The sequence below is a fragment of the Trichomycterus rosablanca genome, chromosome 23, assembly GCF_030014385.1.
Source record: "Trichomycterus rosablanca isolate fTriRos1 chromosome 23, fTriRos1.hap1, whole genome shotgun sequence".
Lineage (NCBI taxonomy): Eukaryota > Metazoa > Chordata > Actinopteri > Siluriformes > Trichomycteridae > Trichomycterus > Trichomycterus rosablanca.
This window is the reverse complement of record NC_086010.1, coordinates 10,543,318-10,568,673: the sequence shown is the minus strand read 5'-3', so window position 1 is coordinate 10,568,673 and position 25,356 is coordinate 10,543,318. Positions and strand designations below refer to the sequence as shown.

The 25,356-nt window shown below is 36.8% G+C and overlaps 1 protein-coding gene across 1 annotated transcript in view; it reads right to left on the bottom strand.

The window, feature by feature from the left end:
• Positions 1 to 25,356, bottom strand: part of LOC134300780 (uncharacterized) — a 67,208-nt gene that overhangs the window by 22,314 nt on the left and 19,538 nt on the right. Inside the window, exon 2 of the mRNA XM_062985203.1 lies at positions 16,409 to 16,678. Within this exon, the coding sequence (XP_062841273.1) occupies positions 16,409 to 16,678 (270 nt within the window). The remainder of the gene's footprint in view (positions 1 to 16,408; positions 16,679 to 25,356) is intronic.

The window sequence follows — 25,356 nt, the reverse complement described above, 5'->3', positions numbered from 1 at the left end:
GCTTCTGGTAGGTCATGTGACCCGGGCTGTCGCACGTTTCCGCAGGAACCGAGCACCTTCCTTTTAAGAAGGATTGGAAAGCGCCTTGCTTTAAGAACTCACCTTTCAAAGAACTTCGCTTTTGTTCTTTGCCGAGTCTGTTTACTGTTGATTCTTGCTTAAATACCTCGGACGAGCTGCAGAGTCGCATCCGTAAGGGGCTGGAGGCAATGAAATGGGTGCGCTTGAAACTCTTTTTAGCAACACTTCACCCTATCACACAAAAGAAGAATGCTCAACAAGTCAATATTCAGCGAAATCGAAGGTCTGGAGTGTGTGTGTGTGTGTGTGTGTGTGTGTGTGCGCTCGGTGGATGCGATCCTCCTGAGCTCCAGCCTGCACCGCATATTCCACTATTGATCATGGCAGAGTATTCTCTTTCGCAGGCGCGATGCAGATCCGTTCAAATGCCTGCTAGCGAATCCAAACATGTGGCCTGGATCAATCTGACGGTTTGGTTCTGTCACTCCAACGCATTTTGTTATTCAAAATATGTAGATTTGTTTTCTTCAAGTACGAAACGAGCCAATTATCCACAGCTGTGAAAGCGTTCGTTAAATGTGGTCTGGTCAAAGAAATGAAACATATACACCGACCAGGCATAACATTATGACCACGGACAGGTGAAGTGAATAACACTGATCATCTCTTCATCACGGCACCTGTTAGTGGGTGGAATATATTAGGCAGCAAGTGAACATTTTATCCTCAAAGTTGATGTGTTAGAAGCAGCGTAAGGATTTGAGTGAGTTTCACGAGGGCCAAATTGATTGATGGCTAGACGACTGGGTCAGAGCATCTCCAAAACTTCAGCTCTTGTGGGGTGTTCCTCGTCTGCAGTGGAACAGTGGTAAACCGGCGACAGGGTCATGGGTGGCCAAGGCTCAGAGATGCCCGTGTGGTTCGATCCAACAGACGAGCTACTGTAGCTCAAATTGCTGAAGACGTTAATGCTGGTTCTGATAGAAAGGTGTCAGAATACACAGTATATCACAGTTTGTTGTGTATGGGGCTGCATTGCTGCAGACCAGTCAGGGTGCCCATGCTGACCCCTGTCCACCACCGAAAGTGCCGACAATGGGCACGTGAGTATCGGAACTGGACCACAGAGAAATGGAAGAAGGTGGTCTGGTCTGATGAGCATCTGTGGGATGTGCTGGACAAACAAGTCTGATCCATGGAGGCCCCACCTCACAACTTACAGGAGTCTTGGTGCCAGATAGCACAGCACACCTTCAGGGGTCTAGTGGAGTCCATGCCTCGACAGGTCAGGGCTGTTTTGGCAGCAAAAGGGGGACCAACACAGTGTTAGGAATGTGGTCATAATGTTATGCCTGGTTGGTGTACACTCGTTTCTACGTTTTTAAATGATCACATGACTGATGTAGTGTTTTCGTAGCTCACAGATCACCGAGCGATATTAGCTTAATATTTTATTATACAAACTGCTTCTTATCAATTCTTTATTAACCACTCAGATAGCAAATATGATCTGGCTGTTATCCAGATGTGTTCCAGAGTTAGCTGCTTTCTAGCCAAGGGTCTTTAATCTTTAATTATTTTAACCCAATAGCCATATTAGAAAACAAGGTGCTATTAAACCATTCTTAGTTCATGTGTGATATACGTAACCGTCGGTCAGATGGTTATCATTACGCAAACGTTTTTCAATTGTAGCTAAATAAACGAGAAAGATCATTCTTAAAAGGAAAAGGAAACACTCGGGGTAATTCTTGGTAATTTTAGTAAACGAGCGCTGGCGGAGAGGGTTTTCAATAGAGTCCTTTGTCAGTGGCTGTGGAAGAACAGCCGGGATCAGAAAGTGTTATTGATGCTAATGATATACTTGTGAAAACAGAGAAATCGAGCGGGTTAGACTGAAGGGGTAGGGACCTGTGTGTGCCGTGTTTACCGAGAGATTATGGGAGACTGAGGGCTGGGGTCATCATAACAAGCCCGGATCAGTGAAAATACCAGGTCATTTAGTCTTTCAACCTGTGAAAAGGAGGGCCGGTATCCATCCGGGAGTGTGATTAAGACAAGACGTTGAGACCATGTGATGTGGGAGCAAGGTTTAAACCGGGCGGTCAATTTTTGTATGAGCACATGTGGTTTGCTTTAGCATAGATAGATAGATAGATAGATAGATAGATAGATAGATAGATAGATAGATAGATAGATAGATAGATAGATAGATAGATAGATAGATAGATAGATAGATAGATAGATAGATAGATAGATAGATAGATAGATAGATAGATAGATAGATAGATAGATAGATAGATAGATAGATAGATAGATAGATAGATAGATAGATAGATAGATAGATAGATAGATAGATAGATAGATAGATAGATAGATAGATAGATAGATAGATAGATAGATAGATAGATAGATAGATAGATAGATAGATAGATAGATAGATAGATAGATAGATAGATAGATAGATAGATAGATAGATAGATAGATAGATAGATAGATAGATAGATAGATAGATAGATAGATAGATAGATAGATAGATAGATAGACAGACAGACAGACAGACATGTAGATAGATAGACAGACATGTAGATAGATAGACAGACATGTAGATAGATAGATAGATAGATAGATAGATAGATAGATAGATAGATAGATAGATAGATAGATAGATAGACATACATGTAGATAGATAGATAGATAGATAGATAGATAGATAGACAGACAGACAGACAGACAGACATGTAGATAGATAGACAGACATGTAGATAGATAGACAGACATGTAGATAGATAGATAGATAGATAGATAGATAGATAGATAGATAGATAGATAGATAGATAGATAGATAGACATACATGTAGATAGATAGATAGATAGATAGATAGATAGATAGATAGACATACATGTAGATAGACAGACAGACAGACAGACAGACAGACAGATAGATAGATATACATACATGTAGATAGATAGATAGACAGACAGACAGACAGACAGACAGACAGACAGACAGACAGATATACATGTAGATAGCTAGATAGCTAGATAGCTAGATAGATAGATAGATAGATAGATAGATAGATAGATAGTTAGATAGATAGATAGATAGACATACATACATGTAGATAGATAGACATACATGTAGATAGACAGACAGACAGACAGACAGACAGATAGATAGATATACATACATGTAGATAGATAGATAGACAGACAGACAGACAGACAGACAGACAGACAGACAGACAGACAGACAGACAGATATACATGTAGATAGCTAGATAGATAGATAGATAGATAGATAGATAGATAGATAGATAGATAGATAGATAGATAGATAGATAGAGTGTATATACAGTGTATCACAAAAGTGAGTACACCCCTCACATTTCTGCAAATATTTTATTATATCTTTTCATGGGACAACACTACAGAAATAAAACTTGGATATAACTTAGAGTAGTCAGTGTACAACTTGTATAGCAGTGTAGATTTACTGTCTTCTGAAAATAACTCAACACAGCCATTAATGTCTAAATAGCTGGCAACATAAGTGAGTACACCCCACAGTGAACATGTCCAAATTGTGCCCAAAGTGTCAATATTTTGTGTGACCACCATTATTATCCAGCACTGCCTTAACCCTCCTGGGCATGGAATTCACCAGAGCTGCACAGGTTGCTACTGGAATCCTCTTCCACTCCTCCATGATGACATCACGGAGCTGGTGGATGTTAGACACCTTGAACTCCTCCACCTTCCACTTGAGGATGCGCCACAGGTGCTCAATTGGGTTTAGTCCATCACCTTTACCTTCAGCTTCCTCAGCAAGGCAGTTGTCATCTTGGAGGTTGTGTTTGGGGTCGTTATCCTGTTGGAAAAAGGGAGGGGATCATGCTCTGTTTCAGAATGTCACAGTACGTGTTGGAATTCATGTTTCCCTCAATGAACTGCAGCTCCCCAGTGCCAGCAACACTCATGCAGCCCAAGACCATGATGCTACCACCACCATGCTTGACTGTAGGCAAGATATAGTTGTCTTGGTACTTCTCGGGGGGTTGGGAACCACTGTCCTAGATGAATAATACTATATACTGTCTCAAATTGGTGTTTTGATGATGAAGGTGAAGCCCGGACTAATGCATCAGTTTAAAAACTAAGAACTAGACCTTATTGTTGTCGTAATACGATTCTTAAAGCCTCTGGATGAAATTCTGGGCCGTTCCCATGGCCTATCAGATCAAAACCTCTTATAGGTGCTCAGCTGGGTCAAGATCTGAGCTGGATTCCATTCCACAGGGTCGCTAAGCCGTGCCCTTGTATTCCCTACACACTAATCACGTGATATCTGCCGGATCTAAAGGAAGTTCAGTGGGTTAAATCCTTTCATTCGGAATGACCATCGACGTCATGATGTACACGTCGGCAAAATTTGACTGTTCCATTGCTTTATAAAGCAACAAGCAAACTAATAAACCACATCCATGTACCATGAAACTCTACGTCAACTGGCTCTGGAAGTGGCGTCAAGTTTTAAAGACGTTGAGTTTCAAGGCATTTTTTTTAGGAAGAAGACAAGCCGGCGGAGGCAGTGTGATACTTTGGGCAATGTTCTGCTGGGAAACATTGTGTCCTGCCATCCATGTGGATGTCACTTTGACACGTACCACCTACCTAAACATTGTTGCAGACCATGTACACCCTTTCATGGAAGCGGTATTCCCTGATGGCTGTGGCCTCTTTCAGCAGGATAATGCACCCTGCTACAAAGCAAAAATGCTTCAGGAATGGTTTGAGGAGCACAACAACGAGTTTGAGGTTCCCCAGATCTCAATCCAATCGAGCATCTGTAGGATGTGCTGGACAAACAAGTCTGATCCATGGAGGCCCCACCTTGACCAAAGACAAAAGGACCATCCAGAATATTATCAGGAACAAGTCCTAAAAGCCAGGATCTGTCATAGTATGGGGTTGTGTCAGTGCCCTTGGCAAAGGTCATTTACACTTCTGTGATGGCAGCATTAATGCAGAAAAGTACATTGAGATCTTAGAGCAACATGTGCTGCCTTCAAGATGTCGTCTTTTCCAGGGACGTGCATTTTTCAACAAGACGATGCAAAACCACATGCTGCACACATTACAAAAGCATGGCTGCGAAAGAAGAGGGTACGGGTACCCGAGGATTTTGAAAAGGAAAATTCCACAATGACGACCCCGTACTGTTGTACATCTTAAGACGTGTTTGCAGGAAGAATGGGACAAAATAAAAGCTGAAACACTAAATCACTTGGTCTCCTCGGTGCCAAAACATCTTTTAATTGTGGTGAATAGGAACAGCAACATTACAAAGTGGTAAATGCTTTACTGTCCCAACTTTTTTTGGAATGTGTTGCAGGTCTGAAATGCAGGAATGGATGTTTATTAATAAATGAAATGAAGTTGAGCAGATAAAACATGAAATATCTCAAGTTCATCCTGTCTGCAATCAAATAAAAGTCAAAGTAAATGTAAGAAAGTGTATTTTTTTAAATATTTAAAATTATATTTTCCATACTGTCCCAACATTTTCTGATTTGGGGTTTGTATATACATATATTTTTGGCTAGCAGTGTTCTTACTGTGTTTCTGATCTCCAATGAAGAATGCAAACACTAAGTGAAAAACGACCAAACGCCCGACAGCTGCCCACACCTGAGCTAATACTTCTCCCAGCACATCATCTAATTATTTCACTCCTAACCCCAAAGTGACTCACTATCTTTCTTCTCTCCTTACCTTTTGTCTTCCACTTCTCTATTTCTGTGTTTTCTTTCAGACCCGCCGAAGATGATGGCTAACAGGCGCACCGGGGTTGTGTTGTGTCGACAATAGATACAATGGCTTAAAGTCCAGGTTGATGTCATCTGGATAATGTTACCTGGAAGGAGAAACGGTTCCCATGGAGCTTGCAGAATAGGCCACTAGAAACGTGAAACAAACACTATAAATGCTGGCCAAAAGTATGTAGACACCGCACAACGCAACATATGTACTGTATGTGCTTGTTTATATTCATGGTATCTTAGCGTAGTCAAATAGTCTTCCGCTGCTGTTTACCGACCCCTTCTTATTCGCCCATACTTTGGTGGATTCACGCAATAAGGCCAGTTGAATGAACCAGAAAACTGAACTGGAACATCATTGAAAAAACTGAAGTAACTGTTCACCTTTTAACAGATAATGACCCAAAATATACAGCCAAAACAACACTGGAGTGCCTTTGGGGCCAGTATTTAAATGTATTTTAGTGGCCCAGCCATTAAATATCTGTTTAAAGACTTTTAAAAGACTGTATAAAGTCAGTAGTTTAATCAGCCATGAAGAAGAGAATAAATCCAGGTGTGCACAGCTTTGCAGCTGTAATTGCTGCAAAGGGAGCTTCTAAATTCAAAATAATGTTTTGGAGATTGGAGAAGGAGATTATTATTATTATTATTATTATTATTATTATTATTATTATTGTTATTGTTATTGTTATTGTTATTGTTATTATTATTATTATTATTATTATTATTATTAAATAATACAAATATAATAATAGTAATAAAAAAATAAAAAAAATAAAAATAATAATAATAATATCATTATATATAGTATATGATATGTATAATTATATGATCACAATAATAATAACAATATAATAATAATACCATAATAATAACAATTATAATACTACTACTAATAAATAATATAATAATACAATGTATTTATTTATTTATTTATTTATTTATTTATTTATTTATTTATTTATTTATTTATTTATTTATTTATTTATTCAACCTGTAAAACATTTTCTTTGTCTATTATTATCATTATCATTGTTATTGTTGCTATTGTTATTGTTATTATAGTTTGTTGTTATTATTATTATTATTATTATTATTATTATTATTATTATTACTGTAATTATATAATATTTTACCTCTAAACCATTTTTACTATGCCATTATTATTATTATTATTATTATTATTATTATTATTATTATTATTATTATTACTGTAATTATTTAATAATTTTACCTCTTAAACATTTTTATTATGCCATTATTATTATTATTATTATTATTGTTGTTGTTTTTGTTATTATATAATAATTTTACCTCTAAAACACTTTTACTATGCCATTATTATTATTATTATTATTATTGTTATTGTTATTGTTATTGTTATTATTGTTATTATTATTTTTATATTTTGTTGTTTTGTTATTATTATTATAATTATTATTATTATAATTATTATTATTATTAATTACTGTACATATTAACAATTTTACTTCTAAAACATTTTCACTATGCCATTATGGATAAAAATGGCAATTATATCTATTCAAAATCAAAGCTGCAACATAAGCATGCCAGAAGTCAAAGGGTCCGAATACTTTGTGGATCCACTGTATATAAATAATGTATTTATTCATTCACGCCTTTGTGGTCTCGTTCCTTGATTTGAATGCATGACCATGGCCTGCCCTTGTTCCCCTCGATGCTGTAAAGTCATTATCCTAGCATATGCTCTCTCCTCCATGTCTCGCGCTCCACGTCATTCCACTCACCCTGTCTGCAGATGAAGAAGGGACGAGGCAAACCGGGTCAGTCAGATGGAAGAGTGGAGGGACAAAAGAAGCATGTCATACACCATCATGAGCGTGTATGTGTGTGTGTGATGGCTGAGGAGATAGAGTGCTCAAAACATGCCATGATCAAAAGCTGAACAGTCATAACGATGCCGCTGACTGGGTTCGTCTGTCTTTACCCAGTTTTCTCCCATCAGCGTCAAAGCCGACACCATGTACTCCTCGTTTCTAACGTTTTAAAGCCTCGTCCAATAACGTCATGTCGAAGAAGGCCTTTCTCCCCCCAACCCCAACATAAAACTCCAACCTGATCGAAACTCTGTGCCATTAGGGATCCACCGAGCGCTTTTATGTTTTGGAAGGAATAGCCGTTCCGAATTTCTCAGAACTATGGGTGTTGTATATCTGTTTATTATGTGGCCAGGTAAGCATTTCTTGTGAAGTGTAGTCTGCGTTTGAACCAAAGCTATCTCTGTGTTTGTGTGTGTGTTTTGAACAGAACTATGCCTGCAGACATGTGTCCCGTACACACACATCTAAAACAAGTGAAAAGTAAATAGAAAAAGTACCAGGTCCTCCATGACCTGACTGTGAAATACACACTGTCCAATAACAAGAGCTCAATCAAGCAATTGATATATTTTAGATGATTTATTACCATAGTGCTGTAATCACATTTTACCCTTAACATGACCCCAGGATTCCTAAATACTTCCAATGAAGAACATTCTGGAAATTATTATACTATACAATATACTTGTTTTACTATACTATATAATACACCAATCAGCCATAACATTAAAACCACCTCCTTGTTTCTGCACTCTGTTCATTTTATCAGCTCCACTTACCATATAGAAGCACTTTGTAGTTCTACAATTACTGACTGTAGTCCATCTGTTTTTCTACATACCTTTTTAGCCTGCTTTCACCCTGTTTTTCAATGGTCAGGACCCCCACAGGACCACCACAGAGCAGGTATTATTTATGTGGTGGATCATTCTCAGTACTGCAGTGCTATAATATATTTGCCATACTACAGTATATACTTTTTCTACTATACTATACCATACAAAATAATTTTTGTACTATACCATACAATATACTTTTTCTACTATACTATACCATACAATATATTTGTCTACTATACTATACTATACTATACTATACTATACATTTTTCTACTATACTATACCATACAATATACTTTTTCTACTATACTACACTATACAATATACTTTTTCTACTATACTATACCATACAATAAACATTTTCTACTATACTACAGTATACAATATACTCTTTTTATTATACTATACTATGTGATACTATACCATTCTATACTACACCATACAATATACTTTTTCTACTATACTATACCATACAATATACTTTTTCTACTATACTACACCATACAATAATTTTTTCTACTATACTACACCATACAATATACTTTTTCTACTATACTATACTACATTATACTATACCATGCTATACTATACCACACAATATACTTTTTCTATTATACTATACTATGTTATACTATACCATGCTATACTATACCACACAATATACTTTTTCTATTATACTATACTGTTATACTATACCATGCTATACTATACTATACCATACAATATACTTTTTCTATTATACTATACTATGCTATACTATACCCTACAATACACTTTTTCTACTATACTATACTATACCATACAATATACTTTTTCTATTATACTATACTATGCTATACTATACTCTACAATACACTTTTTCTACTATACTATACTATACCATACAATATACTTTTTTATACTATGCTATACTATGCTCATGCTATATATTTTTTATAAGATAGATAGATAGATAGATAGATAGATAGATAGATAGATAGATAGATAGATAGATAGATCGATTAGATAGATAGACTATATAATATACATTTTTACTATACTATATTATGCTATACTATACTATATTATGCTATACTATACTATATACTTTTTCTACTATACTATACAGTAGGTTGGCTCACCATTATAGAAAGGCACCGGACGTTCCCCCTGCTTACGTCTTTGGCCGTGGGGGCGCGGTATCCCATGATGCAGTGCGCCCATAGCTGACACGTTAATAATGGTTAAATGGGTTTTACGGTTGGAATAGTGTGGAAGAGTTCATGTAAATAGTTGTTTATGACGTGATTCATGGTGAATCTTGTGTTTGTGTGTGTTGAGTTTGTAAATGACCATTTTTGTTAAGTGTGATGTTGGTGACCTGTCTGTTCTGGTCTCTTGTTCATGCTTTTATCCCAAATTAAAGTCAGTAATTAGGGTTTAATACGTAAAATGTCTTTGTTAACATCAGTAAAGCTCAAGGAATGTAACTAATGCTCGGAGTGACCATCACACAGTGTCAGATTGCATTGTCTGTGACCTGTCTGATTAAGAGATAAAGTTTGACAGTTCCATCAGACTATGTCTCTCTCTTTAGGTGTCTTTTTGTGCCCAGGGGCAGAATTATGCTAGAGAAGTAGAGGGCCTTCCCTAAACTGTGTCTACAGACTTGAAATCTACAGTATAGAGTTATTTTATATGGACCAAGTGTTTGTGTTTATATTCCTGTAAGCAATGGGTGTGTCAGTAATTAGAAGGGGTGTTCACATGAATTACATCCAGTGTCCCAACTTTTTTTGAAATTGGGGTTGTAACAGAAAAATTGCTGGCATGCTAGCGGGTTGTGCCACCTCAGTCCATTGGTCTGAACGGCCTGAGACTAACTGTGTTAGCTACGTAATAGGTAAATAGTGCGTCTAAATAATCTACCTTATGAGATTAATGTCTTATTAGAATCCTCTCTGCTCAGGCCGCTGCCCAGGTAGTCAGTAGGCAGCAAGGCAGCATTATTCAAACACAAACATGCTGGACTCTTGTTCTAAAGTCTCTAGCACCTTTAATAGCATTCAAGCAACACAAAATAGAAGAAATATACTATAAAAATAATTCTCAGAGATTTTTAGTAGTACATTTTGGGAAAGTTTGGCCGCACATATGGAGCTGCTGTAATGACTATTGGGTGTCAGCTGCTGAGGCATCTGGAATTCCTGTTCAAAGAGAGAGCAGGCGAGACGGGTGGGGGATTAGAGTTAATACATATTGTTAGACGCTTCACCTTGCTCTCATTGGGGGATATGAGAGGATTAGCATCACGGAGTGTCAAGGCCAGGTTGAGTCTTCTGCCCTAGGCTGCAGAATACAAAGAGAAGTATGAGGCATGCTCCGACAATTCCAGCCCCTCGCTTTGCATTGAAATGTAGACGCTCTGGTAAAGGCTAAGTTTTTAGGGCAGAAAGAACATGTTTACTACAGGTTTACTTCCGTTACTATGCTTAATGTCTGTCGAATGTAGCCATTATACACCGCCTGGCCAAAAAAAAGATCACACACTCTAATATTTGGTTGGACCGCCTTTAGCTTTGATTACGGCACGTGTTCGCTGTGGCATCGTTTCCACAAGCTTCTGCAATGTCACAACATTTATTTCTGCCCAGAGTTGCATTAATTTTTCCCCAAGATCTTGTATTGATGATGGGAGATTTGGACCACTGCGCAAAGTCTTCTCCAGCACATCCCAAAGATTCTCAATGGGGTTCAGGTCTGGACTCTGTGGTGGCCAATCCATGTGTGAAAATGTCGTCTCGCTCCCTGAACCACTCTTTCACAATTTAAGCCTGATGAATCCTGGCATTGTCATCTTGGAATATGCCCGTGCCATCAGGGAAGAAAAAATCCATTGATGGAATAACCTGGTGTCAGTATATTCAGGTAGTCAGCTGACCTCATTCTTTGGGCACATAACGTTGCTGAACCTAGACCTGACCGACTGCAGCAACCCCAGATCATAGCACTGCCCCCACAGGCTTGTACGGTAGGCACTAGGCATGATGGGTGCATCACTTCAGCCGCCTCTCTTCTTACCCTGATGCGCCCATCACTCTGGAACAGGGTAAATCTGGACTCATCAGACCACATGACCTTCTTCCATTGCTCCAGAGTCCAATCTTTATGCTCCCTAGCAAATTGAAGCCGTTTTTGCCGGTTAGCCTCACTGACAAGTGGTTTTCTTAAGGCTACACAGCTGTTTAGTCCCAATCCCTTGAATTCCCTTCACATTGTGTGTGTGGAAATGCTCTTACTGTCACTATTAAACATATCCCTGAGTTCTACTGTAGTTTTTTTACCATTTGATTTCACCAAACGTTTAAGTGATTGCCAATCACGATCATTCAAGATTTTTTTCCGACCACATTCCTTCCTCGAAGATGATGTTTCCCCACTGTCCTTCCACTTTTTAATAATGCGTTGGACAGTTCTTTACCCGATTTTATTAGTTTCAGCAATCTTCTTAGATGTTTTCTCTGCTTGATGCATGCCAATAATTTGACCCTTCTGAAACAGATTAACATCTTTTCCACGACCACAGGATATGTCTTTCGACATGGTTGTTTAACAAATGAGAAGAAGAAGAAGATGAAGATATACTTTATTTGTCATATATACATATACAGATGTACAGTACAATGAAATACTTTCTACGCATATCCCAGCTTGTTTGGAAGCTGGGGTCAGAGCGCAGGGTCAGCCACCTTACGGCGCCCCTGGAGCAGACAGGGTTAAGAGCCTTGCTCAAGGACCCAACAGTGGATGCTTAGCAAAGCCTGGATTTGAACCTCCAATCTTCCGGTTGATAGCCCAAAGCTCTACCCACTAGGCTACCACTGTCCCAAAGCTACTCACTGCATCAGTTAGGGTTAAATAACTTGTTGCCAGCTGAAACATAATCACCCATGCAGTAATTATCCAATGGGAGGCTCTTTCCTGTTTGCTAAATTAAATCCAGGTGGTGACCTTTTTTTTTGGCCAGGCAGTGTATCTGCAACAGCTGATTTTGTAGTATTGCACTGAAAACTGAAGAAAACAAAGTACTTTTTTGCATATGTTATAAAAGTAAGTGTGATTAAAACAACATAGCTGCATTATAATGCATAGCATGGTGATGCTAGACTGGCCTGCCTGCAGTCCAGACCGGTCTTACATACGTATAAAAAAATGGATGAAGCAGGTATGTAAAAAATGACATGAATGTGTGGTTTATTAACCTGCTTAAACAGAAACAGAGAGGATACTGGTCAAAAACAGGCTCAAAACATGGACGCATTTTTTATTTAATAGGAGAGCTCTAGCTTTAGCTGATCGTCCTGTGTTCACACTGGAAGCGTCATCATTCCTTGTGTGTGTTTCTTCGCCATGGTTTAAATGACGCCAAGCCAAATGCCAAAGCAGTACACCAATTAAAACACAACAAAATATTGTTAATTTACAACCCCAAATCAGAAAAAGTTGGGACAGTATGGAGAATGCAAATAATAAAAACACAGAGTTTCTTACATTTACTTTGACTTTTATTTGATCGCAGACAGGATTAACCTGAGATATTTCATTTAGTAATAAACATCCATTCCTGCATTTCAGGCCTGCAACACATTCCAAAACAAAGTTGGGACAGTAAAGCATTTACCACTTTGTAATGTTGCCATTCCTTTTCACCACACTTAAAAGACGTTTTGGCACCGAGGAGACCAAGTGATTTAGTGTTTCAGCTTTTATTTTGTCTCATTCTTCCTGCAAACACGTCTGAAGATGTGTAACAGTACGGGGGTCGTCGTTGTCGCATTTTTCCTTTCAAAATTCTCCACACATTCTGTATTGGGGACAGATCAGTACTGCAGGCAGGCCGGTCCAGTACCCGTACCCTGTTCTTCCACAGCCATGTCTTTGTAATGTGTGCAGCATGTGGTTTTGCATCGTCTTGTTGAAAAATACATGGACGTCCCTGGAAAAGATGACGTCATATAGGCAGCACATGTTGCTCTAAGATCTCAACTTTTCTGCATTAATGCTGCCATCACAGAAGTGCAAATGACCTTTGCCAAAGGCGCTGACACAACCCCATACTATGACAGACCCTGGCGTTTGGACTTGTTCCTGATAACAGTCTGGATGGTCCTTTTCGTCTTTGGTCCTGAGCGCACAGCGTCAATTTTTTCCAAAAAAGACCTGGAATGCTGATTCATCTGATCACAATAGATGAATAGTTTCCACTGTGTGATGGTCCATCCTAGATGCCTCCAAGCACAGAGAAGTTGATGCTGCTTCTGGACATGGTTAACATAAGGCTTCTTTTTTGCACAGTGAAGTTTCAAGTGGTATTTGTGCAGTAACTCTGTATTGTGGCGCTTGACAAATGTTTGCCAAAGTAATCCCTCACCCATGTGGTTATATCAGCTATTGTTGAGTGTCGGTTGTTGATGCAGTGCCATCTGAGGGATGGAAGATCACAGGTGTTCAGCTTAAGCTTGCATCCTTGACCTTTACGCACTGAAATTCCTCTCAATTCTTTGAATTGTTTAATGATATTATGCACTGTAGAGGGAGAAATATGCAAATCCCTTCCAATTTTTCTTTGAGGTTAATTGTTTTTAAACATTTTGATCATTTTCACATGTTTATGTACAAATATCCAACAAATAAGAACCTAAAACCCTCTGCAAAGTAACGTCTAAGCTCCAGGACACAGCAAGACTGTTTTGGTTGGATTTGGATGCTGATGAGGTGGTAAATTTCTTTCCTATCTGTTTCTGTCTTACTGTTTGGGGCCTCTGTAGGAGCCCAAGTGGCTGCTGTGAGTTTGTGTGTGTGTGTGTGTGTGTGTGTGTATAGGGGGAAAGTGATGAATATTAAGGACCTATTGTGATGAAAATGCTGCTGGCCTTTGGAGAGTCAGGCTTTAAAGTTATAGCCTTAGGGAGCTCCATCTGCTATACCGTCAGACCTCTCGCCTTCAAACACGTGCACACACACACACACACACACACACACACTGCATGCACATATCTACAAATGTGTATTACACCTTGAAATAATGCAAACTGTATGCACACACACATTGATGCTGTTGAGTTTTTTTTTTTTTCATAATTCACTATTACATCACAATTAAAATGAATTTCTTTCCTACAGGAACTTTACAGTGGTAAACTGTCAACACACACACAAACACACGGAGCATTCCCAGGTCTGTAGGTGTGTCTATGTATAATTCATCCCGAGCTGGTCAGCAGATTGCCGCTAATCAGAGGTAAGTAGTGACCTGAGGGCATAACAACCAAGGGGGGAGCCACACACACACACACACACATGCATAGACACAATGTATGAATTGAACTTAAATGAGATCGCCATACTATCGCCTTGTGCATCTCTTCTACCCAGCTGTGGCATTGTCTGAGCTCTCTGCCTTTTTTAGATAGTCAGTCTGCCCACACAGACCCTGTTTCTACTGATAATGTTGTTATTATTATTGTTATTATTATTATTATTGTTGTTGTTATTTTGTTATTGTTATTGTTATTGTTTTTATTATTATTATTATTATTGTTGTTGTTGTTGTTGTTGTTATTATTACTGTTATTAATATTGTTAATATTATGATTATTATTGTTGTTGTTATTATTATTATTGTTATTATTATTATTGTTGTTTTTGTAATTATTGTTATTACTATTATTATTATTGTTATTATTATGATTATTATTGTTATTATTGTTATTATTATGATTATTATTGTTATTATTATGATTATTATTGTTATTATAATTATTATTTTTTTATTATTATTATTTTATTATTATTATCATTATTATTATTATTATTATTAATATTATTATTATTATTACTATTATTATTATTATTATTATTAGGCTCACTGATTCATACCTGCATTATTAATTCACATTATAAAGCTAATCCCATGAACTCTGTACATAAGGTAAAAAAGTTCATTACAAGGTTACAAAATTTTAATATTGAATTCTGTCTGCAATAATTCAAACTGATATTTCAATAACAGTTATGAAAATAACTCATTTGCTTATCAGCGGTTGGAGTTTCCTTAGGCATGAATAACCATTGAGGATTATTATCATAAACAATCATGCACAAGATGTGAGATGTTTTACCTGCTCAGCATTATGAAACTCAATACCAGTGTTTTAAAAGCCTCTTTTTTTTAAAGTTGGAACAGAAACAGTTATTAGTGATTTTGTAATTTGTAATGTTGTTGACATTTGGCTTTTACTTTGCATAGTGTTATTCTAACTTTTAATTTTGGATGCAACCCTGACTGTAATAGAGCAATTTAAACTGTACAGTATACCATTTCCATCTAAAGGTGATTAGTGGTTACCCATCAAACCATGTCACATTGAACCCTCTATCCTCTATACAAAAAAGTATGTTCTCAAAATCAGTGTGGACGTTTTCAGCTTCACACAGGTAATTACAAAATGAAATGGTTTCACTTATAGCCAATGGAAACACTGGGTGGTTGTGTTTTATAAGGCTTCCTGAGGTTTCCTGGTTTCCTAAATGAGCATCGGCTTACAGCATAAAAGCTCTAAAACCTTGTTTAACAAAACCCAGTAGGACGTGAGAAATGTTCCACGTGAGCATACAGAAGTGTAAAACTGAGAGAACTTTTAAAGCAACACATTTAAAGCTTTTACTGCAGATCCTGTTGTTTCTGGTAAATGAAAGGTACATCATTGGTGCAGTAAAGAGGTCTTTCTGAAACCAGCAGGAGTTCTTGAACCACACATCATCCATCAAGAGAAATTTCCTCTGCAGATGACCATGGCTGAGCATGAAGCACATTACATACCCATTTGGCCATTTGGGTAGAGCTCTGAGCGGCTTCGCTCGGAGGCCAGCGGAGGAGAGAGGGTTATCCCAGCACCGAGCCTCTGTCTGTCTCTTCTTAATGCTCTCACGCCGAGGATCGCTGGAGCTGGACCTATGGCCTCGGTGCAATGCATGCTGGGATGGAAGACGGGCGTTAGGCGAGTGTCTGAAGCGCTCGTGTGTAACGGCAGACAGTAGACAGTCCGGGCCGTAACCTAGAATCACAGTGAGACACTGATGGAGGCGAATCCTGTAATGATAAAAGTCAGGACTATACGGCTACCTCAACAACGCTGGAACATGTTTTCTGACCCCGGGGTGCTGGAACATGACCACAGATATAAAAAAAAAATCTGCTGTCTGGTTGCACAAACATGGATGCTTCTGGAATATTTATCATGGACTGAGAAATGTTCTAAAATGTCACTGGTCACAGTGGTTCAGGGCTTATCTTGGAAGCAGAAATATACCTTAAAAAAGGCAATGTATTGACCCCAAGGGACTATGCAAAGCAACCAATCCACCTCCTGGCTTACAAAACAAACCTCACACAGACGATATCAAGAAGCAAGGATTGGACTGTTCAAAAAATCAGACTGTGCAGGGCTCCAAAACCTGTACCTTTCTTTCCTTCTTTCTTTCTTTCTTTCTTTCTTTCTTTCTTTCTTTCTTTCCTTCTTTCTTTCTTTCTTTCTTTCTTTCTTTCTTTCTTTCTTTCTTTCTTTCTTTCTTTCTTTCTTTCTTCTTTCTTTCTTTCTTTCTTTCTTTCTTTCTTTCTTTCTTTCTTTCTTTCTTTCTTTCTTTCTTTCTTTCTTTCTTTCTTTCTTTCTTTCTTTCTTTCTTTCTTTCTTTCTTTCTTTCTTTCTTTCTTTCCTTCTTTCTTTCTTTCTTTCTTTCTTTCTTTCTTTCTTTGTCTTTCTTTCTTTCTTTCCTTCTTTCCTTCTTTCTTTCTTTCTTTCTTTCTTTCCTTCTTTCCTTCTTTCTTTCTTTCTTTCTTTCTTTCTTTCTTTCTTTCTTTCTTTCTTCTTTCCTTCTTTCTTTCTTTCTTTCTTTCTTTCTTTCCTTCTTTCCTTCTTTCTTTCTTTCTTTCTTTCTTTCTTTCTTTCTTTCTTTCTTTCTTTCTTTCTTTCTTTCTTTCTTTCTTTCTTTCTTTCTTTCTTTCTTTCTTTCTTTCTTTCTTTCTTTCTTTCTTTCTTTCTTTCTTTCTTTCTTTCTTTCTTTCTCCCTCCCTCCCTCCCTCCCTCTCTCTCTCTCTTCCTCCCTCCCTCCCTCCCTCTCTCTCTTTCTTTCTTTCTTTCTTTCTTTCATTCTTTCAATATTGAACCTTCCGACCAATTCACTTATTTTATTTTTTTTATTTATTTTATTTATTTTACTATTGAACCTTCTCACAATTAACTAATTTTATTTATTTATTTAAATTTGTTATATTAATATTTTTATTATTTTAATTTTGAACCTATTGACCTGACCAATTGACTCATTTATTTATTTATTTATTTATTTATTTATTTATTTATTTATTTATTTATTTATTTATTTATTTATTTATTTATTTATTTGTGCACTTTAAATGTAAAAAAAAAAAAAGGTGAAGAGTGAACCATTAAGCTAGCCCACTATCGACCTGGCCAGTCACTGGCAGTGTCTGAGGGTGGGAGGTCCACAGGGTTTTATTGCTGCCGCTCATTATCATCATATCAAGTTTTTGAAAGAGGCTTGCAACTTAGCACTGTAGCAGCAGTGAACACAGCCACATACAGTTGAGGAGCAGAGCAGTGTAGCAGCGTAGAATACAGTCACATGAAATGTACATGTGCCCCCACACACAATGTTTAATGGCTCTCTGTGAGACTCCACCACTGGTAGGTGAAATGAAGTGCCATTGACTTGTCGTTTATTATTATTTGATTTTATTATTTTATTAGCAGGATTGTTGCTAACATATAAGCACACTGCCCCCTGCAAAATGTAGAATCACAGCTAAAAAAAAAAGCTAAAAACAAATGCCTCCTATAGTCCGTCTGGACTGTAATGCTGTTATGCCATTTCAACATATCCATTGCTGCTTTTCTGTCTTTTACAGAAAGGTAACTCAAGGTCAGTGTCATTCCGAATGAACTGTGTATCAGTCTAGATGACAGGATGGGTCTAACAGCAAAGCCCTATTCCTCCCCCATAATTCTCTCTATATCCCCTCTGCCTCTCTCGCCCTTCATCTGTTCTCAGATCAGTGTTGAGTTTTGACATCAGTCTGCAGAAGTAGTGACCCATGCAGTAATTATACGAGGACTCTATCTAAACTCGATGCCCTTTGTGGAGAAATTTGTACCCTTAAACTAAATGTTACCCTTAAATTCAAAATGTTCAGCCTTATCGTTTAGGGCTAGTAATGAGGTGAAAAATCTAAATAATGATGTGATTCCAAACAGGTGATGTCAACAGGTGATTATAATCATAGTTTGGTACAAAAGCAGCATCCAGGAAAGGCTGAGTTTTTGATGATTGGATATCCAGTTTGTCAACAAATGTGTGAGAAAATGTTTGAAATGTTTAAAAACAATGTACCTCAAAGAAAGATTGGAAGGGATTTGAATAGTTCTCCCTCTACAGTGCATAATATCACTTAATGATTCAAGAAATCAGTAGGAATGTCAGTGCGTAAAGGCCAAGAGCGCAAGCTTAAGCTGAACGCCTGTGATCTTTGATCCCTTAGACGGCACTGCATCAAGAACCTCCACTCAACAATAGCTGATATAACCACATGGGTGAGGGATTACTTTGGCGAACCTTTGTCGAGCACTACAATACAGAGTTACATGCACAAATGCCACTTAAAACTTTACTGTGCAAAAAAGAAGCCTTATGTTAACCATGTCCAGAAGCGGCGTCGACTTCTCTGGGCTCGGAGGCATCTAGGATGGACCATCGCACAGTGGAAACATGTATTGTGGTCAGATGAATCAGCATTCCAGGTCTTTTTTGGAAAAAACAGACGCTCTGTGGTCCGGACCAAAGGCGAAATGGAAGAATGGTTTTATTATTTGCATTTTCCATGCTGTCCCAACTTCGATGGGATCAAATAAAAGCCGGTTGCATTTACCTCCTGATCCATCTAATTTCTGTAACGACGGCTACAGCCACCACATCTCCTTACTGCTTCTTAAGCTGCCTGGTTTCAGAGACCAGCCTGGAGGCTACGCTCTCTCTAACACCACACCTAACCGGATTAATCCTCCACACACACACACACACACACACACACACACACTCAGGTGAAGGACCCCATTACCCACCGTGTTAGATGCAACTGCAGACTTAATGCATCATCAAAAATAGTCCAGAGAAAACCCCTGGCCAGCAAATTCATGTTCCAGTTAAATAAGATGAATAAAAATATGACTTTTAATGTCCAGGATTAAGCTCAAAGCTTTCTGAGGCAGTAATCTTTACACATATCGTGAGACAAACTGCTCGGTCTTATTTAAAAGCAGCTCTGCCCCTGTGGGCTGGTTGGAATGAGGCATGCAAGACCAGAGGTTAACGTGTAATACAGTACAAAAACATTACTGACATTTCAAGTACTGCTCAGAGAATAGAACATGACAGTCTAAAAGGTAACATGAGATAGCTCGAGCAGTTTAATTATATTTAGACTTAAACAACATATTGCTCTGTAGATTTCGGCATTTCCAAGCCCCTGCGGATTGGGATCTGTAAAGAAAATAAATAAATGAATTAAAAATCAGTTACTACTCTTTATTAGAAAAGGAACACAAACAAAATGTAGTTTTTAGGTTTTAAGTGACCTAGTTAAAGTTCTTATAATACTATTATATTAGCTATTATAATACTGTGGCAGAATCTTAAACAGTCAGTTTTTGAAAGCCTAGGAGTCCAAAATTCCTCCACAATTCCAAGCAATGTTAAAGACTGATGATCAGTATGTCAAGCATTTGGTTTCAACTGTTGCAGCTAAGAGTTGCCTCACAAGTTAGTAAGATTATGATGATAATATTTCCACTAAAAACATTTTAGTTAATACATTAATACTTTCATTAAAAAAAACCCACTCCAATTATTATTTAAAGAAGGGGGAAAAAAAGATCTAAAGTGAAAAATAAAATAAATCAGATGGGCAAATTATTATTATTATTATTATTATTATTATTATTATTATTATTATTATTATTATTATTATTGTTGTTGTTGTTGTTGTTTTGTTGTTGTTGTTGTTATTATTGTTATCATTGTTGTTGTTTGTTATTATTATTATTATTATTATTATTAATGTATTATTTATTTATTTTCACATTGTCTGAGACATGGCTGGTAAAGTTTCCATCCACAGCTATGTAAAACTTAGATGTCTAGTGTATCAAGCATTTGGTTGTTGCTGTTAGAGTTGCATCAGTTAGTAAGATTACGATGATAAAACTGTCAGCTGGGTTTTTCATAAAAATATATCCCAGTGATTATTTAAAACATATATAAAAATATTTTGTATTTTTTTTTTGCATGAGGATTTGAAATTATTTGTATAAGAAATCAGATTATTATTATTATTATTATTATTATTATATTATTATTATTATATATTATTGTTATTATTATTGTTATTATTATTATTATTATTATTATTATTATTATTATTATTATTATAACAAAGATAGATAGATAGATAGATTAGATAGATAGATAGTTGGATAGATAGATAGATAGATAGATAGATAGATAGATAGATAGATAGATAGATAGATAGATAGATGGATAGATGGATAGATGGATAGATGGATAGATGGATAGATAGATAGATAGATAGATAGATAGATAGATAGATAGATAGATAGATAGATAGATAGATAGATAGATAGATACTTTATTTATCCCGAAGGAAATTATTGAAATTATTGTTGTTGTTGTTACTATTATTTATTTTCTTTTATTTTTATTATTTAAGTTTGAGACAATATCCATTGTAAAAAGTACAAAAAAAAACTCTGGGGCTTATTATTATTTATATTATTTATTTATTTATTACTCACAATAAGTCTGAGGCATGGCTAGTTAAGTTTAAAGTGTGGGTGTTTATCTACTGCAGTGTAGAAGACTGTTTTATCACTTTTAAGCGGGACGGCATGGTGGCTAACCGGGTAGCACTGTCACCTCACAGCAAGAAGGTCCTGGGTTCGATCCCCAGGTGGGGAGGTCCGGGTCCTTTCTGTGTGGAGATTGTTCTCCCGGTGGGTTTCCTCTGGGTGCTCCGGTTTCCTCCCACAGTCCAAAGACGTGCAAGTGAGGTGAACTGTAGACACTAAATTGTCCATGACTGTGTTCGATATACAGTAACCTTGTGAACTGATGAATCTTGTGTAATGAGTAACTACCGTTTCTGTCATGAATGTAACCGAAGTGTAAAACATGACGTTAAAATTCTAATAAACAAACAAATTATTTTAAGCATTTGGTTGCTGCTGTTAGTTGCTTCACTAGATAGTAAAATTAAGTGGATAAAACTAATAAAATAATATAATATTAAATATAAAAATCAATTCCATAAAAACCCCCAATGATTATTAAAACAACAATAATAAATAAATAAACACTTTATTTATTTATTTATTTTATTTATTTATTTATTTATTTTTTATTTCTTTATATTACTTCTGTGTATGCTCACCCTAAGTCTGAGACATGGCAAGTGAAGTTTGTAGTGTGTGTCTCTTTTGTTTTGGTTTCAAGCTTTTTCCGGACTGCCACCTCCCTCCCCACGGACAAGGCCACAATTTCACCGCGCTCCTCAGATGATGTCACATGCCAAACATGATGTAGAGTATCTCTGCCACCAGACCCGACACACTCGCACCAGACCAGCTCTGATTTAACTAGATTGATCGCCAATTACAGCAAATTAACCTTAGAGTGCCGTCTGCCACAGGAAACATTTAACCAATTTATTTACAGCCCTGACATATGGCAACATGATTAACCGGAGCACATCAATAGTGACTGAATGATAGCTCATCATTTTGCCGAAGCTCTAACTAACTGCATGTTAGAGGTTACCTGCAGCTTATTTGGATGACATGGACCGTGTGGTCTCTGGATCTCGTCCTCCCTCTCTTGGCCGGGCGGAGACTCAGACCTGACAGCAGGAGTTTTGTTGTTCTTTTTCACACTCTTCTTGCTTTTTGTGAGCTGTTGGCTGAACACTGTGTTATCCTTGTTATCTAGTCACTTCCTTCTGCTCACTTTTGTTTTTAAGATCTAAAAAATCTAAGTGTTTTGGTGCGTGTTGCCTCACATGATAGATTATATCTTATATATGTATTAATATGTAATTTCATATGGGTCCTGGGAATGATCCCCAGGTGGGGCGTTCCAGGTCGTGGTGGGTCTATTTCACTGGGCTAAAGGAAGGACACACCCTGGACAGGTCATTCCATCACAGGGCAAACACAATCACACACATTTACATACACATTCACACCTAGGGGCAATTTTAGTATATCCAGTTAACCTGCCTGCATGTCTTTGGACTGTAGGAGGTAACCGGAGCACCCGGAGGAAACCCAGAATGAATGTTAAATAAATAGATAAACATCCTACCCCAAACAAGATGAAAACTAAATCTTAAGGGACCAATGCCCAAGACAAGTCAGCAAAAAAACTACGGTTAAAAATGAATGAATGAATGAATTAGTTATTATTTAAATAAATAAATAAATATTAAAAAATTAATAAATAAAAAAATTATTTATTATTTAAATAAAAAAATAAATATTTAAAAAATAAATAAATAAATAAATTATTTATTATTTAAATAAATCAATCAATATTTAAAAAATTAATAAATAAATAAATAAATAATTATATAAATGAATGAGACTAGACTTGAATCTACTAGCTCTTATTAATTTATATTTACAGATATGTTGTATTTAAGATACGATTCATTTAAATTTGGATCTGTTTGTGTAACCCATGGACTATAATTAAAGAGGGAATACAATGCAATCAGCAAAAAATGCTGGGATAGGCTCCAGTACCCCCACGACCCTGAGTTTAAACAGATTATTTTACATTTTTAGGGTTATTTTCACCATTTTGCCCTGAGATTGTTGATATTAGAGCTTGGTCTGTTGATTGATTGATTACTTTATTTATCTCTGAAGGGAAATTGCAGTGTTACAGCAGCAATTCACAAACATCACACAAAAACACATTGATGTAGTACCAGATTATATGATTTATATTATAAGAATATAAGAACATATAACAAAGGACAGTAAACTAAAGGGGTAAGCCTAAATGGTGCAGTTTATAGACATTATGTGTGCAATTGTGCGCTGTGCAAATAAAACATCACCATGTGAAAATGTGCATATCAAATAGTACCCTATGCAAGATTGATAAAGTCTAAAGTTCACTTATCAGTCATCTGTCCTTTGCTGTTGAAAGCAAAGGACTGTGTGTCAAGACCTCGAAAAGGTGTTCAGTTTCCTGCGCTTTGCTTAACGTCTACAGTCAGGTGACATAAGCACTGATTTATAGGGTTAGAGGAGAAGACATCAGTGCCAGTATAGCTGGAGGACAGAGCGATCGGGAATGCTGTGTGTAAGAGTTTTAGGTTTTGACATGAAGCGTCGTTAACACACACACACACACACACAGACATGTACACACACACCCATTTTGGCACTGCTTGAATTCCATCACTGATAGTGGAGCACCCTGAGAAACTCTGCCACTCATACTTCTTCCACTTCAAAAGAGAAGCCGATTTGAGAACCTATTAAACGTGTAAAGTGATATTAAAAAAGAAACAGAGGGGGAAAAGCATCAGCTCAGGAGGTTTAGGCTTTAATTATCATATTGCATTTCTCTGCCCGACCCGCTGCTACCCACACCACCTATTAAGCCGTTCTTTGCGGCCGGTGATAATCACCCTGACACGTTTATCGTTAATAAACCCCCTGCTGTGATTTCGGTTTGCGATGACAAACATGGGAATGGGTGTGATAGGGGGAAGGGGTTCAAAAAGAATGTCAGAAGGAAAGAAAAAGGTGAGCACAGGTATGAGAGCAATGTCATCACGGCCTCCCACCTGTTTAGCCTCCAGGCCCGGCTTCAGCGAGACCGATCGAACAAAGGGCGAGGAAGAAAAAAAAGAGGATGATGAAGAAAGGAGAGAAATGAGAAACGAGTTTGGCCTCTTTTTCTAAAGGTGACTGAAAAACATCACAGTGTTGGTCAGTAATTAAGTAGAAAAAAAGAAACGCTGACAGGAGCAGGTAGACTGCAAGTTAGTTCACGCTTTTGGTTTTCAATTTGCCGTGAACACTTTTTGATGTGATTTACACTTAAATGTGGTTATTGTGCTATTTAAATCAACTAAAAAAATTCGATTTTAGATAGAAATGTTTTTGTTGCTTGTACTTTTCTTGGAATTATTTTAATTTCTCAAATGTCCATTAAATTATTCTACTCAGTTAAATTGAATACACATTTTTTTTAGTGGTTGTGCAATAGATTAGTAATGAATGTTAAGAAAATTAACAATTATAATAAATAAATAAATAAATAAATACTTAACATTCTGCTCCAAACAAGATGGAAAGAATATCTTATGCGACCAATAACCAAGAAGAGTCAGCTAAAAATACTGTTAAATAAATAAAAAACTACATAAATAAATACTACATATACTTGTGTATATAAAAAATAAATAAATAAATAAAAATGGCATTTCACCCCAAACAAGATAAAAACAATATCTTCAGAGGCTAGTGACCAAGAATAGTTTAAAATACTGTTATATAAATAAATAAATAAATAATATTTAAAATATTTAAATAAATAAATAAGTAGCATTCCACCCCAAACAAGATAAAAACAATATCTTAGGAGGCCAGTGGCCAAGAAAAC